The sequence below is a fragment of the Leiobunum rupestre genome, chromosome 7 (assembly GCF_980474605.1).
Source record: "Leiobunum rupestre chromosome 7, qqLeiRupe1.1.hap1, whole genome shotgun sequence".
Taxonomy (NCBI): Eukaryota; Metazoa; Arthropoda; class Arachnida; order Opiliones; family Sclerosomatidae; genus Leiobunum; species Leiobunum rupestre.
Genome location: NC_143390.1, coordinates 43,386,552 through 43,401,313, shown reverse-complemented (window position 1 = coordinate 43,401,313; position 14,762 = coordinate 43,386,552). Strand labels below are relative to the sequence as shown.

The 14,762-nt window shown below is 34.0% G+C and overlaps 1 protein-coding gene across 1 annotated transcript in view; it reads right to left on the bottom strand.

Annotated features, from left to right (window-relative positions):
- LOC149936392 (QRFP-like peptide receptor) overlaps positions 1-14,762 on the bottom strand; it is a 62,686-nt gene that overhangs the window by 14,577 nt on the left and 33,347 nt on the right. The window contains exons 3-4 of the mRNA XM_090154639.1: positions 11,926-12,047; positions 7,236-7,359 (exon numbers count right to left, since the gene is read on the bottom strand). Coding sequence (XP_090010765.1) covers positions 7,236-7,359; positions 11,926-12,047 — 246 coding nt within the window. The remainder of the gene's footprint in view (positions 1-7,235; positions 7,360-11,925; positions 12,048-14,762) is intronic.

Sequence of the window (14,762 nt, the reverse complement as noted above, 5' to 3'; positions counted from 1 at the left end):
CACCCAAAATCCAGTGAAAATATAGGAGCGCAAACTTCCCCACTCAAACACATGTGAAAATAGAGGATCGCAAATTTCACCACCCAAAATCCAGTGAAAATATAGGAGCGCAAACTTCCGCACTCAAACACATGTGAAAATAGAGGATCGCAAATTTCACCACCCAAAATCCAGTGAAAATATAGGAGCGCAAACTTCCCCACTCAAACACATGTGAAAATAGAGGATCGCAAATTTCACCACCCAAAATCCAGTGAAAATATAGGAGCGCAAACTTCCCCACTCAAACACATGTGAAAATAGAGGATCGCAAATTTCACCACCCAAAATCCAGTGAAAATATAGGAGCGCAAACTTCCCCACTCAAACACATGTGAAAATAGAGGATCGCAAATTTCACCACCCAAAATCCAGTGAAAATATAGGAGCGCAAACTTCCCCACTCAAACACATGTGAAAATAGAGGATCGCAAATTTCACCACCCAAAATCCAGTGAAAATATAGGAGCGCAAACTTCCCCACTCAAACACATGTGAAAATAGAGGATCGCAAATTTCACCACCCAAAATCCAGTGAAAATATAGGAGCGCAAACTTCCCCACTCAAACACATGTGAAAATAGAGGATCGCAAATTTCACCACCCAAAATCCAGTGAAAATATAGGAGCGCAAACTTCCCCACTCAAACACATGTGAAAATAGAGGATCGCAAATTTCACCACCCAAAATCCAGTGAAAATATAGGAGCGCAAACTTCCCCACTCAAACACATGTGAAAATAGAGGATCGCAAATTTCACCACCCAAAATCCAGTGAAAATATAGGAGCGCAAACTTCCCCACTCAAACACATGTGAAAATAGAGGATCGCAAATTTCACCACCCAAAATCCAGTGAAAATATAGGAGCGCAAACTTCCCCACTCAAACACATGTGAAAATAGAGGATCGCAAATTTCACCACCCAAAATCCAGTGAAAATATAGGAGTGCAAACTTCCCCACTCAAACACATGTGAAAATAGAGGATCGCAAATTTCACCACCCAAAATCCAGTGAAAATATAGGAGCGCAAACTTCCCCACTCAAACACATGTGAAAATAGAGGATCGCAAATTTCACCACCCAAAATCCAGTGAAAATATAGGAGTGCAAACTTCCGCACTCAAACACATGTGAAAATAGAGGATCGCAAATTTCACCACCCAAAATCCAGTGAAAATATAGGAGCGCAAACTTCCCCACTCAAACACATGTGAAAATAGAGGATCGCAAATTTCACCACCCAAAATCCAGTGAAAATATAGGAGCGCAAACTTCCGCACTCAAACACATGTGAAAATAGAGGATCGCAAATTTCACCACCCAAAATCCAGTGAAAATATAGGAGCGCAAACTTCCCCACTCAAACACATGTGAAAATAGAGGATCGCAAATTTCACCACCCAAAATCCAGTGAAAATATAGGAGCGCAAACTTCCCCACTCAAACACATGTGAAAATAGAGGATCGCAAATTTCACCACCCAAAATCCAGTGAAAATATAGGAGCGCAAACTTCCCCACTCAAACACATGTGAAAATAGAGGATCGCAAATTTCACCACCCAAAATCCAGTGAAAATATAGGAGCGCAAACTTCCCCACTCAAACACATGTGAAAATAGAGGATCGCAAATTTCACCACCCAAAATCCAGTGAAAATATAGGAGCGCAAACTTCCCCACTCAAACACATGTGAAAATAGAGGATCGCAAATTTCACCACCCAAAATCCAGTGAAAATATAGGAGCGCAAACTTCCCCACTCAAACACATGTGAAAATAGAGGATCGCAAATTTCACCACCCAAAATCCAGTGAAAATATAGGAGCGCAAACTTCCCCACTCAAACACATGTGAAAATAGAGGATCGCAAATTTCACCACCCAAAATCCAGTGAAAATATAGGAGCGCAAACTTCCCCACTCAAACACATGTGAAAATAGAGGATCGCAAATTTCACCACCCAAAATCCAGTGAAAATATAGGAGCGCAAACTTCCCCACTCAAACACATGTGAAAATAGAGGATCGCAAATTTCACCACCCAAAATCCAGTGAAAATATAGGAGCGCAAACTTCCCCACTCAAACACATGTGAAAATAGAGGATCGCAAATTTCACCACCCAAAATCCAGTGAAAATATAGGAGCGCAAACTTCCCCACTCAAACACATGTGAAAATAGAGGATCGCAAATTTCACCACCCAAAATCCAGTGAAAATATAGGAGCGCAAACTTCCCCACTCAAACACATGTGAAAATAGAGGATCGCAAATTTCACCACCCAAAATCCAGTGAAAATATAGGAGCGCAAACTTCCCCACTCAAACACATGTGAAAATAGAGGATCGCAAATTTCACCACCCAAAATCCAGTGAAAATATAGGAGCGCAAACTTCCGCACTCAAACACATGTGAAAATAGAGGATCGCAAATTTCACCACCCAAAATCCAGTGAAAATATAGGAGCGCAAACTTCCCCACTCAAACACATGTGAAAATAGAGGATCGCAAATTTCACCACCCAAAATCCAGTGAAAATATAGGAGCGCAAACTTCCCCACTCAAACACATGTGAAAATAGAGGATCGCAAATTTCACCACCCAAAATCCAGTGAAAATATAGGAGCGCAAACTTCCCCACTCAAACACATGTGAAAATAGAGGATCGCAAATTTCACCACCCAAAATCCAGTGAAAATATAGGAGCGCAAACTTCCGCACTCAAACACATGTGAAAATAGAGGATCGCAAATTTCACCACCCAAAATCCAGTGAAAATATAGGAGCGCAAACTTCCCCACTCAAACACATGTGAAAATAGAGGATCGCAAATTTCACCACCCAAAATCCAGTGAAAATATAGGAGCGCAAACTTCCCCACTCAAACACATGTGAAAATAGAGGATCGCAAATTTCACCACCCAAAATCCAGTGAAAATATAGGAGCGCAAACTTCCCCACTCAAACACATGTGAAAATAGAGGATCGCAAATTTCACCACCCAAAATCCAGTGAAAATATAGGAGCGCAAACTTCCCCACTCAAACACATGTGAAAATAGAGGATCGCAAATTTCACCACCCAAAATCCAGTGAAAATATAGGAGCGCAAACTTCCGCACTCAAACACATGTGAAAATAGAGGATCGCAAATTTCACCACCCAAAATCCAGTGAAAATATAGGAGCGCAAACTTCCCCACTCAAACACATGTGAAAATAGAGGATCGCAAATTTCACCACCCAAAATCCAGTGAAAATATAGGAGCGCAAACTTCCCCACTCAAACACATGTGAAAATAGAGGATCGCAAATTTCACCACCCAAAATCCAGTGAAAATATAGGAGCGCAAACTTCCCCACTCAAACACATGTGAAAATAGAGGATCGCCAATTTCACCACCCAAAATCCAGTGAAAATATAGGAGCGCAAACTTCCCCACTCAAACACATGTGAAAATAGAGGATCGCAAATTTTACCACCCAAAATCCAGTGAAAATATAGGAGCGCAAACTTCCCCACTCAAACACATGTGAAAATAGAGGATCGCAAATTTCACCACCCAAAATCCAGTGAAAATATAGGAGCGCAAACTTCCCCACTCAAACACATGTGAAAATAGAGGATCGCAAATTTCACCACCCAAAATCCAGTGAAAATATAGGAGCGCAAACTTCCCCACTCAAACACATGTGAAAATAGAGGATCGCAAATTTCACCACCCAAAATCCAGTGAAAATATAGGAGCGCAAACTTCCCCACTCAAACACATGTGAAAATAGAGGATCGCAAATTTCACCACCCAAAATCCAGTGAAAATATAGGAGCGCAAACTTCCCCACTCAAACACATGTGAAAATAGAGGATCGCAAATTTCACCACCCAAAATCCAGTGAAAATATAGGAGCGCAAACTTCCCCACTCAAACACATGTGAAAATAGAGGATCGCAAATTTCACCACCCAAAATCCAGTGAAAATATAGGAGCGCAAACTTCCCCACTCAAACACATGTGAAAATAGAGGATCGCAAATTTCACCACCCAAAATCCAGTGAAAATATAGGAGCGCAAACTTCCCCACTCAAACACATGTGAAAATAGAGGATCGCCAATTTCACCACCCAAAATCCAGTGAAAATATAGGAGCGCAAACTTCCCCACTCAAACACATGTGAAAATAGAGGATCGCAAATTTTACCACCCAAAATCCAGTGAAAATATAGGAGCGCAAACTTCCCCACTCAAACACATGTGAAAATAGAGGATCGCAAATTTCACCACCCAAAATCCAGTGAAAATATAGGAGCGCAAACTTCCCCACTCAAACACATGTGAAAATAGAGGATCGCAAATTTCACCACCCAAAATCCAGTGAAAATATAGGAGCGCAAACTTCCCCACTCAAACACATGTGAAAATAGAGGATCGCAAATTTCACCACCCAAAATCCAGTGAAAATATAGGAGCGCAAACTTCCCCACTCAAACACATGTGAAAATAGAGGATCGCAAATTTCACCACCCAAAATCCAGTGAAAATATAGGAGCGCAAACTTCCCCACTCAAACACATGTGAAAATAGAGGATCGCAAATTTCACCACCCAAAATCCAGTGAAAATATAGGAGCGCAAACTTCCCCACTCAAACACATGTGAAAATAGAGGATCGCAAATTTCACCACCCAAAATCCAGTGAAAATATAGGAGCGCAAACTTCCCCACTCAAACACATGTGAAAATAGAGGATCGCAAATTTCACCACCCAAAATCCAGTGAAAATATAGGAGCGCAAACTTCCCCACTCAAACACATGTGAAAATAGAGGATCGCAAATTTCACCACCCAAAATCCAGTGAAAATATAGGAGCGCAAACTTCCCCACTCAAACACATGTGAAAATAGAGGATCGCAAATTTCACCACCCAAAATCCAGTGAAAATATAGGAGCGCAAACTTCCCCACTCAAACACATGTGAAAATAGAGGATCGCAAATTTCACCACCCAAAATCCAGTGAAAATATAGGAGCGCAAACTTCCCCACTCAAACACATGTGAAAATAGAGGATCGCAAATTTCACCACCCAAAATCCAGTGAAAATATAGGAGCGCAAACTTCCCCACTCAAACACATGTGAAAATAGAGGATCGCAAATTTCACCACCCAAAATCCAGTGAAAATATAGGAGCGCAAACTTCCCCACTCAAACACATGTGAAAATAGAGGATCGCAAATTTCACCACCCAAAATCCAGTGAAAATATAGGAGCGCAAACTTCCCCACTCAAACACATGTGAAAATAGAGGATCGCAAATTTCACCACCCAAAATCCAGTGAAAATATAGGAGCGCAAACTTCCCCACTCAAACACATGTGAAAATAGAGGATCGCAAATTTCACCACCCAAAATCCAGTGAAAATATAGGAGCGCAAACTTCCCCACTCAAACACATGTGAAAATAGAGGATCGCAAATTTCACCACCCAAAATCCAGTGAAAATATAGGAGCGCAAACTTCCCCACTCAAACACATGTGAAAATAGAGGATCGCAAATTTCACCACCCAAAATCCAGTGAAAATATAGGAGCGCAAACTTCCCCACTCAAACACATGTGAAAATAGAGGATCGCAAATTTCACCACCCAAAATCCAGTGAAAATATAGGAGCGCAAACTTCCCCACTCAAAAACAAGTGAAAGATAAGAGCGCCAATTTCACCGCCCAAAAACAAGAGAAAAGATAGGAGAGCAAACTTCCCCACTCAAAAACAAGTGAAAGATAAGAGCGCCAATTTCACCGCCCAAAAACAAGAGAAAAGATAGGAGAGCAAACTTCCCCACTCAAAAACAAGTGAAAGATAAGAGCGCCAATTTCACCGCCCAAAAACAAGAGAAAAGATAGGAGAGCAAACTTCCCCACTCAAAAACAAGTGAAAGATAAGAGCGCCAATTTCACCGCCCAAAAACAAGAGAAAAGATAGGAGAGCAAACTTCCCCACTCAAAAACAAGTGAAAGATAAGAGCGCCAATTTCACCGCCCAAAAACAAGAGAAAAGATAGGAGAGCAAACTTCCCCACTCAAAAACAAGTGAAAGATAAGAGCGCCAATTTCACCGCCCAAAAACAAGTGAAAAGATAGGAGCGCAAACTTCCCCACTTAAAAACAAGTGAAAAGATAGGAGCGCCAAATTCACCGCTCAAAAACCAAATGAAAAGATAGGAGCGCAAACTCTCCCACTCAAAAACAAGTGAAAATATAAGAGCGCCAATTTCACCGCTCAAAACCGGATAACAGGCTAGCGAGCGCGACCTGAGAGCTGGTTCAACAAAAATGCCCATAACTATAAATTGCGTCTTATTCAATTTTCCGCAATCACCTTTTCGCGCTAATATTTCTTCGGAGTGCGAAAATCAGCCTTGAAAAGAAATAATTAGCATTATTCAATATTTAATTAACGGCAATCGATTAATTCATCTTTCAGCAAACAGAAACACCCCGTGGAATTTATAAATACTTTAATTAAAGCAAAGTAACCCGCCCGGGTAATAAATCAAAGAGTGAATCGAGATTAAATCTTAATCATTATAGATGCAAAATGAAAATACTGCGCGACGCCCCCCGCTACGCGTTAAATATTAATAATGAAAAGCCTTCCAAGAATAACAAGAACGAAACTCCTTTAAGAATAATAACTTCAATCTCGTTGTTTTATATCCCTAACATCAAATACTTTTTTATCCGCTCTATTAAAATATTAATGATACCATCAATTCGTCGTTTTTACTGGCGATATTTAAATTAAAAAAGGCCGACCAAAAACGCCTCGGAGTCATAACAGCCCATCGTCTCGTTTGACAAAATGCGATTTATTTTAGCTCGGATCCCTGGCGCGGAAGCGTTGATGTCTTAGCCTTCCGCTCCTCCTTGTTAAGTTTCGCAAAAACCCAAATTTAAATAAATGAGGGTTGTATTTTTTTTAGTAGGTTCACACTCGAGTAAGAACCTTCATTTATAACTTATACCGTCCCTGTCTTCCCCGAGGGCCATTGACAACGTAAACGGGTCAAATGGAAGCGGTTGAGAATGTTAAGGAGGATGGATCCCGCCTTTCGGCTCGCTTCCAAGTGAGGGCTTCGGAGTCTGATTGGGATGCTCCTCTGGTCGCGGGATTGCGTGAGAAAAATGTGTCGTTACCTGCACGAATACGATGGGAAGAGAGGCGATGAAACTGATCATCCAAATGATGATGATGACGCGTCTGGCTTGACTCATGGTGCACAGATAGCGGGATTTCACCGGGTGAATAATAGCGTAGTACCTGCAACAGGGGAATATCAAATAAATCAGAGAATACGATTTTTCTTCCAAATACATTTTCTAACGGGAAATGTATGACATTTTATTTTAAACGAAGTGGTTGTGGCGGCTATAAGTAAAGGTCTTTGCACCTTAGCGGGTACGTATCGTTAAGCTTAAAGCCTATTCACACTATCCGACTCAGTATCTGCTGGATTTGCTTTTTTATAATAACCAATTGCAGACCAAAATCTACAAGTTTTTGAACTGAAACGGCTTATTTGTAAACACGTTGCATGCTCTTACATACACTCCACCGATTTTGGTCGCGTTAACCGGTGAAGGAAATATTGATAGTTTTTATTTATTATTTAATTAATTAATAATAAAAAAATATAAAAAATAAATAATTAATAATAAAAAATATATATAAAAAATGAATAATAAATAATAAATAATAAAAAATATATATAAAAAATGAATAATAAATAATTAATAATAAAAAATATATATAAAAAATGAATACTAAATAATTAATAATAAAAAATATATATAAAAAATGAATAATAAATAATTAATAATAAAAAATATATATAAAAATGAATAATAAATAATTAATAATAAAAAATATATATAAAAAATGAATAATAAATAATTAATAATAAAAAATATATATAAAAAATGAATAATAAATAATTAATAATAAAAAATATATATATAAAATGAATAATAAATAATTAATAATAAAAAATATATAAAAAATTATAAATAATTAATAATAAATAAAAATATAAAAATACATAATAAATAATTAATAATAAATAAAAATATAAAAAATAAATAATAAATAATTAATAATAAATAAAAATATAAAAAATAAATAATAAATAATTAACAATAAATAAAAATATAAAAAAATAATAAATAAAAATATAAAAAATAAATAATAAATAAAAATATAAAAAATAAATAATAAATAATAAATAATAATATAAAAATATAAATAATAAGTAATTAATTATAAATAATTAGTAATGAATAATAATAAATAATAATAAATAATTAATATTTAATAATAAATATTTAATAATAAATAATTAATAATTAATAATTAATAATTAATAATTAATAATTAATAATAAATAATTAATAATAATATAAAAATATAAAAAATAAATAATTAATAAAAATATAAAAAATAAATAATAAATAATAATATAAAAATATAAATAATAAGTTATTAATTATAAATAATTAGTAATGAATAATAATAAATAATAATAAATAATTAATATTTAATAATAAATAATAAATAATTAATAATTAATAATAAATAATTAATAATAAAAAATATATATAAAAAATGAATACTAAATAATTAATAATAAAAAATATATATAAAAAATGAATACTAAATAATTAATAATAAAAAATATATATAAAAAATGAATAATAAATAATTAATAATAAAAAATATATATAAAAAATGAATAATAAATAATTAATAATAAAAAATATATATAAAAATGAATAATAAATAATTAATAATAAAAAATATATATAAAAAATGAATAATAAATAATTAATAATAAAAAATATATAAAAAAATTATAAATAATTAATAATAAATAAAAATATAAAAATACATAATAAATAATTAATAATAAATAAAAATATAAAAAATAAATAATAAATAATTAACAATAAATAAAAATATAAAAAAATAATAAATAAAAATATAAAAAATAAATAATAAATAATAATATAAAAATATAAATAATAAGTAATTAATTATAAATAATTAGTAATGAATAATAATAAATAATAATAAATAATTAATATTTAATAATACATATTTAATAATAAATAATTAATAATTAATAATAAATAATTAATAATAATATAAAAATATAAAAAATAAATAACAAATAAAAATATAAAAAATAAATAATAAATAATAGTATAAAAATATAAATAATAAGTAATTAATTATAAATAATTAGTAATGAATAATAATAAATAATTAATATTTAATAATAAATATTTAATGAAATGAAATGAAAAAGTAGTTTAATGTGCATTAAAACAATACAGGGTTGTATCAGCAAGTTAACACACAGTTAAAAAATTATACATGTTTCTTGTGGAAGAAAAAAAAAAGGAAAATTTCAAAACAATTTAAACAATTTTGAGTGTATTTTGAGTATATAAATGAGAGGTTTAATATTCTACTTTTTTTAAATGGGCAATTCTGCAATTATAAATATCAATTTTGCCACTATATTTATTTACAGTGTTTAGTACTCTATTAATTGGATTTAATGGGCTTTTTTCGGTTTTATACAAATTAAAATTTCTTGTTTTATAATTAGGCACACATAGATTGATATAGGGTAATAGATTTGAGCATAGTGTAATGTTATTTGTTAGTTTAAACATAAATATTAGCTCAGTTTGCTCACGAATGGTGGATAGGGTATTTAATCCAATGTCTTTAAGTATATTTTTGTAATTATATCTGCAGTGTTTTCGAAGAAAGAAATAATATAGTTGATCTACAAATTTACGTTGAATTTTTTCTATGTTTAGTAACAGATAATTACTGCAACCTCCCCAGGTTAATGACCCGTACATAGCTTTGGAACGAATTAAGCTTATATATAATAAAATAAAATGTTTACTAGATTTAATGTTTTTGCTAAGTTTAAGGATTACTCCTAATAAACGTTTACAGGAGCTAATAATGTTCTGTATTTGTTCCCGGAAATTTAGGTTTTTGTCAAAAATGACCCCTAAATCTCTAGTGCTACTTTTTCGAGTGATTTCATCATTATTAATTCTATAATTATACCGAATGATATTGGTTTTTCTAGAAAAAGAGACGACTACTGATTTTGTGGGATGAATTGGTAAATTATTTTGTTTACACCAGTAATTAATTATATTTAAGTCACTTTGCAGAGAGTCACAATCACCTACATCCCTTATAACACGACAAACTTTATTATCATCAGCAAACTGATAGAGTTCCGAATGATTTAATCTAAATTGAAGGTCGTAGATGTACATATTGAATAGGAGCGGCCCGAGTGAGGACCCCTGCGGGACTCCACAAGTGACCGGATATGTTACGTCAGTGACGACTCCATTACATTTGATGACGTTTTTGCGCTGGCTCAAATAATCACGAACCCATTCTAATAAATTTCCATGAAGACCATAGCTGTCGAGCTTTTTTAGAAGGTAGTGATGTGACACCCTGTCAAAGGCTTTGGCTAAATCTAAAAATATCACATTAATTAATTAATAAATAATAAATAATTAATAATTAATAATTAATAATTAATAATAAATAATTAATAATAAATAATTAATAATAAATAATTAATAATAAATAATTATTAATTAATATTTAATAATAAATAATTAATAAATAATGTAAACAAAGGATTTGTACGAAATAATTAGATGCAAATATTGGAGCTGAGCCTCGGCTAAAAACAAAAGCTTTGGCGTGCCCAACACGGAGTAAATCGGTTTAAGTCTCGTGTTGGCTAACATCGATTGACCAAAACGTGGGCTCCTGTGGAAGAGGCCTTAAGTTAGTCGAGTATGAAATTGTTAAATTTCGGATTGAACTGAGCGAAACATTTCAAACGCTTTTTAGACGTAGACGCTAGATCTAAAAAAATATTTGAATAATTTCCGTAACATTTTGCACTGTTATACAATCGTCACTGAGCTTGGGTTTTTATATTTCACCCCTGGCCAGATATATTTGGAGTTTGAAAACCACACACCCGTCTTAAGAATTTTTTCATATGATATTATAAAAGCTGTTATATAGTTAAAGGCACGTGCTTCAATTTCTAAAACTGAATTTGACTGTTTTTCATTTCACGAGGTACGGAAATAAATCACTGGTTTGAAGTTCAATTTAATATTATAAAAATCCAATATTTCCTTCAATTTCATTGGGATTTAATTCGATGGCATATTTGTACAAAGGTAGGACAGATAAAATACTAAGTCGTGATTAATTCGATATTATTAATTTGTGATCGGTGGCTGAAACATTTGTAGTGAAAAGTCCACCAATATTAGATGTTCAAGAGAAAATGTTCATGAAATATCTAATTTGATTTCTGCTCGATAGCTAGCTTTAATTCAGTGCTCAATCTGGTTGTTTTCAAAATTGATCTGCAGAAGACACAGTGGAAAGTTTCTGCCTGTGTGAACCAAATTTTGGGTTTCATAATATATAATAATTACCACTTTAGGCCCAAGTCATCTAGCGACTTTTAATGCCTTAATCAGGTGGCCGGTTTACAATGCGTAGGAGGGTGGTGGCAAGCGCTTCATGCCACGCGAGCCAACAGCTCGCTACACTAACTATTAACGTTAACCTCTACAATTTTTTATGGAAAGGGGAAACCGAACCACTCGTGGGAAACCCCTTTAACAATTCCTTAACTGAATGAAATAGCATTGTTTTTTATTTACCATAGAAACTCTTAAGTCCTACCAGACATAATATGCGTAATACGGTAAAACAGACCTATAAATCAACAACGAAGGTTAATCTTACCTTTCAACACTCATAGCCGTCAGAGTAAGAACGGAAGATATGGCGGAGACGTTCTGAGCGTAGTGTACGAATTTGCAACAAAACATCCCCAAAGTCCAAGTGAAAGAGAACAGCTGCCCAAACTGCGGATAAAAACAGAAGCAATTCGGAAAATGAGAAAATTTGCATTTAATCTTCGTATATACGACTGTTGGCCGATCTTCCGTTTGACGTGCATGGCCGATCGAAAAGCGTATTCAAATCCCTGGTTGCTCTTTCGCGCGCGCTGTGGGTCATTGATTGTATTGAAATCGTTGTACTTTTGTTATTTTTTATGGGACATCGTTCCGGAATGAAATATAAACGAAAATCGGATATTGGAATTTATCGTGACTCTATAAATATTCGAGGCTGGACGCTATACCCCGACTTAAGTTTACTCGTGTGGCAGTCTGAGAATTCAATCGATGTACGGGAAAATGTATTTTTATACGTTCCGGAATTCCCGGAAGCGATTTGCGAAATTATTATTTTTGCCTCTTTACGTATCCCGAATAAATCATTCCCATTCCCCTGGTAGGTGTCTGCCGCCGAAGGCCCATCTGTTTATAACGAAAGTCCGTTTCACAGGGGTATCCCGTAGTAGGAAGTTCATTTTGTATTAAAGGAGTATTTTTTAACTGAGGCTTATAAAATAATTTTGTGATAAATACGATAGCTTTCCTGGGAGTTGCTGAGTAGAATATTCTTTACATCTAGAATTAATTGATACGGATACTTTTTTCGTAAATGAACTTGCCTAGCAAGCGCGCAAATTAATATTATGATCCCTCTATCAAGAAACATAGGCATAAATGCGACTAGGCATACGTGAAGGTACCGCAAGAAGTGGCCATGTTTAAAAATTGCGTAATCTGTACCGCCTTTAGACGTTTCACGATATTTCTATTTTGATATTAACGTGGTGACTGATTTCTGGTGATACCTTGGTGCACACACACGGGGAGCTAGGAAAGTTTTCGTCGGTAGAGGGATAGGAATAAGAAAGGTACACTCGTTCACAATTGGATGTCCGAGGCCTGATTATTCGTGGCCTCGGTAGTCAAATGATAGTGGCGTTGGGACGGTATCCCAAAGGTCGTAGACTCGATTCCTGCCCGAGGTGATATGATTTTTCTGAGTAACTCTGCTATGGAACAATACACAGAGGTATTCCTTGGTATAAAAGAAACTTCTAGTTGTATTAATTCTTGCGTAATAATAAAAATAAAATTATCGGCGTAAGCAGAGCGGATAGCGTCCAAAACATTAATTTAATGGGATTATAATAAAACTCTCTTAATTATACGATATATTTTAGCAAACATTCTTAATTTGTAGACATAAATCATATCAAACAATGTATTATGATGGTCAACACAGTTGATTTCTCAATAAAAATAGCCTTTAGAATGATAGAAGGTAACCTAAATTGCTAACTCTCTTTCATATCTAATGAGCAATTCCATTTAAGTGCTTAGAGCACTCTCCAGTTGTAATTGAGATTGCCTTACGAGATCGATCCCCAATAGCTCTGAGAAAAGTCATAACCACACTTTCGGGAAACCAAACCATTTGGATTGCACAAAGAGAGGGCGTATTTATTTTTCGGCTTTCACCTACACTCCCAATGGAATTGTACGTGTTATTGTCACGTGTAGTGTAGCCGATGCCGCCGCCGTTGCGGTAAAATCGATAGGAAATTTCAAACCATCTCGTCGATAGCCTATCGATCGAGGTCTTAGAACGTAAGAATTGTCTGGTTTGGTTATTTAACTATTTGTTTTAAAATTACATTTTTGGCTTAAGGTTATATTTACAAAATTTAATTTGAATTGAAGTTTTTAGTGCAATAATCAATATCTCCAAAACTTTGCTATATGGACTAGGGGGCTATTTACTTTGCTATATGGACTAGGGAGCTATTTTTCTTATTGAAAATACTGATGTCATCGGAATTGTGGTTGTAGCTGTAATATTCTCTAGTTATAATGTTTTTATTAATACATTTGTTCGGAAAAATATATGCATTAAATTTCAAACCAAAAAGCGCGTGGAATAAAATATAAAGGCAGTTGGTATTTAGCATCCGGACTGGAAAGATATATAATTAATAGAATTTAATCATATCTTAGCCATCTTTAATTAATTTAGCCAAATAACAGTTAAACTTTATTCTATATCAACACCTTTATCACGATTCTTATTAAATGGCGTGTATATTACCATAAGTAACATAAAAACAATAAGTTTGGCAGTTCGTATTATATTAATTCTTATGTTCTTGCCGAACCTTTTACGACATTGACACTCACATCCCACTCAAACATGAACTTCCAACCAAGCCCTTGGTGACTATGTGCCGAACTAAAGCTTTATTGCGTAATAACTATAAATCCTAGTTCGGCTATAATTTTTGCTAATGATCATACATATAATTTTTATGTTACTTATGATATTACTGTATTACTGTATTGATTTATGTTTATATTATGTAAATTGTGTTTGAACAATAGGTGTTTATATTCGTAGCTTGCACGTGGGTGTGGCCTATTTTCGTTGCCATGGTAACGAGTTTTTGGTTGGCCATGACATTAGAACGCCTATGGTGGTCACATGATTATTTTCTCACAGTTAATATGGTCACGTGGTGTTTGCCTCGTGATTTGTGACGTAATAAAATGTCATGGTGACCGTTTTAAGGCGGAGCTTAGCTATGATGTATGAAAATGACGCGACGAGGCAGGAGAGAATAATTTAAAACAATAAAAAATGAAGTATAAAATGTTTTTCTCTGCGTTACGAGTGCAAGTAATTTT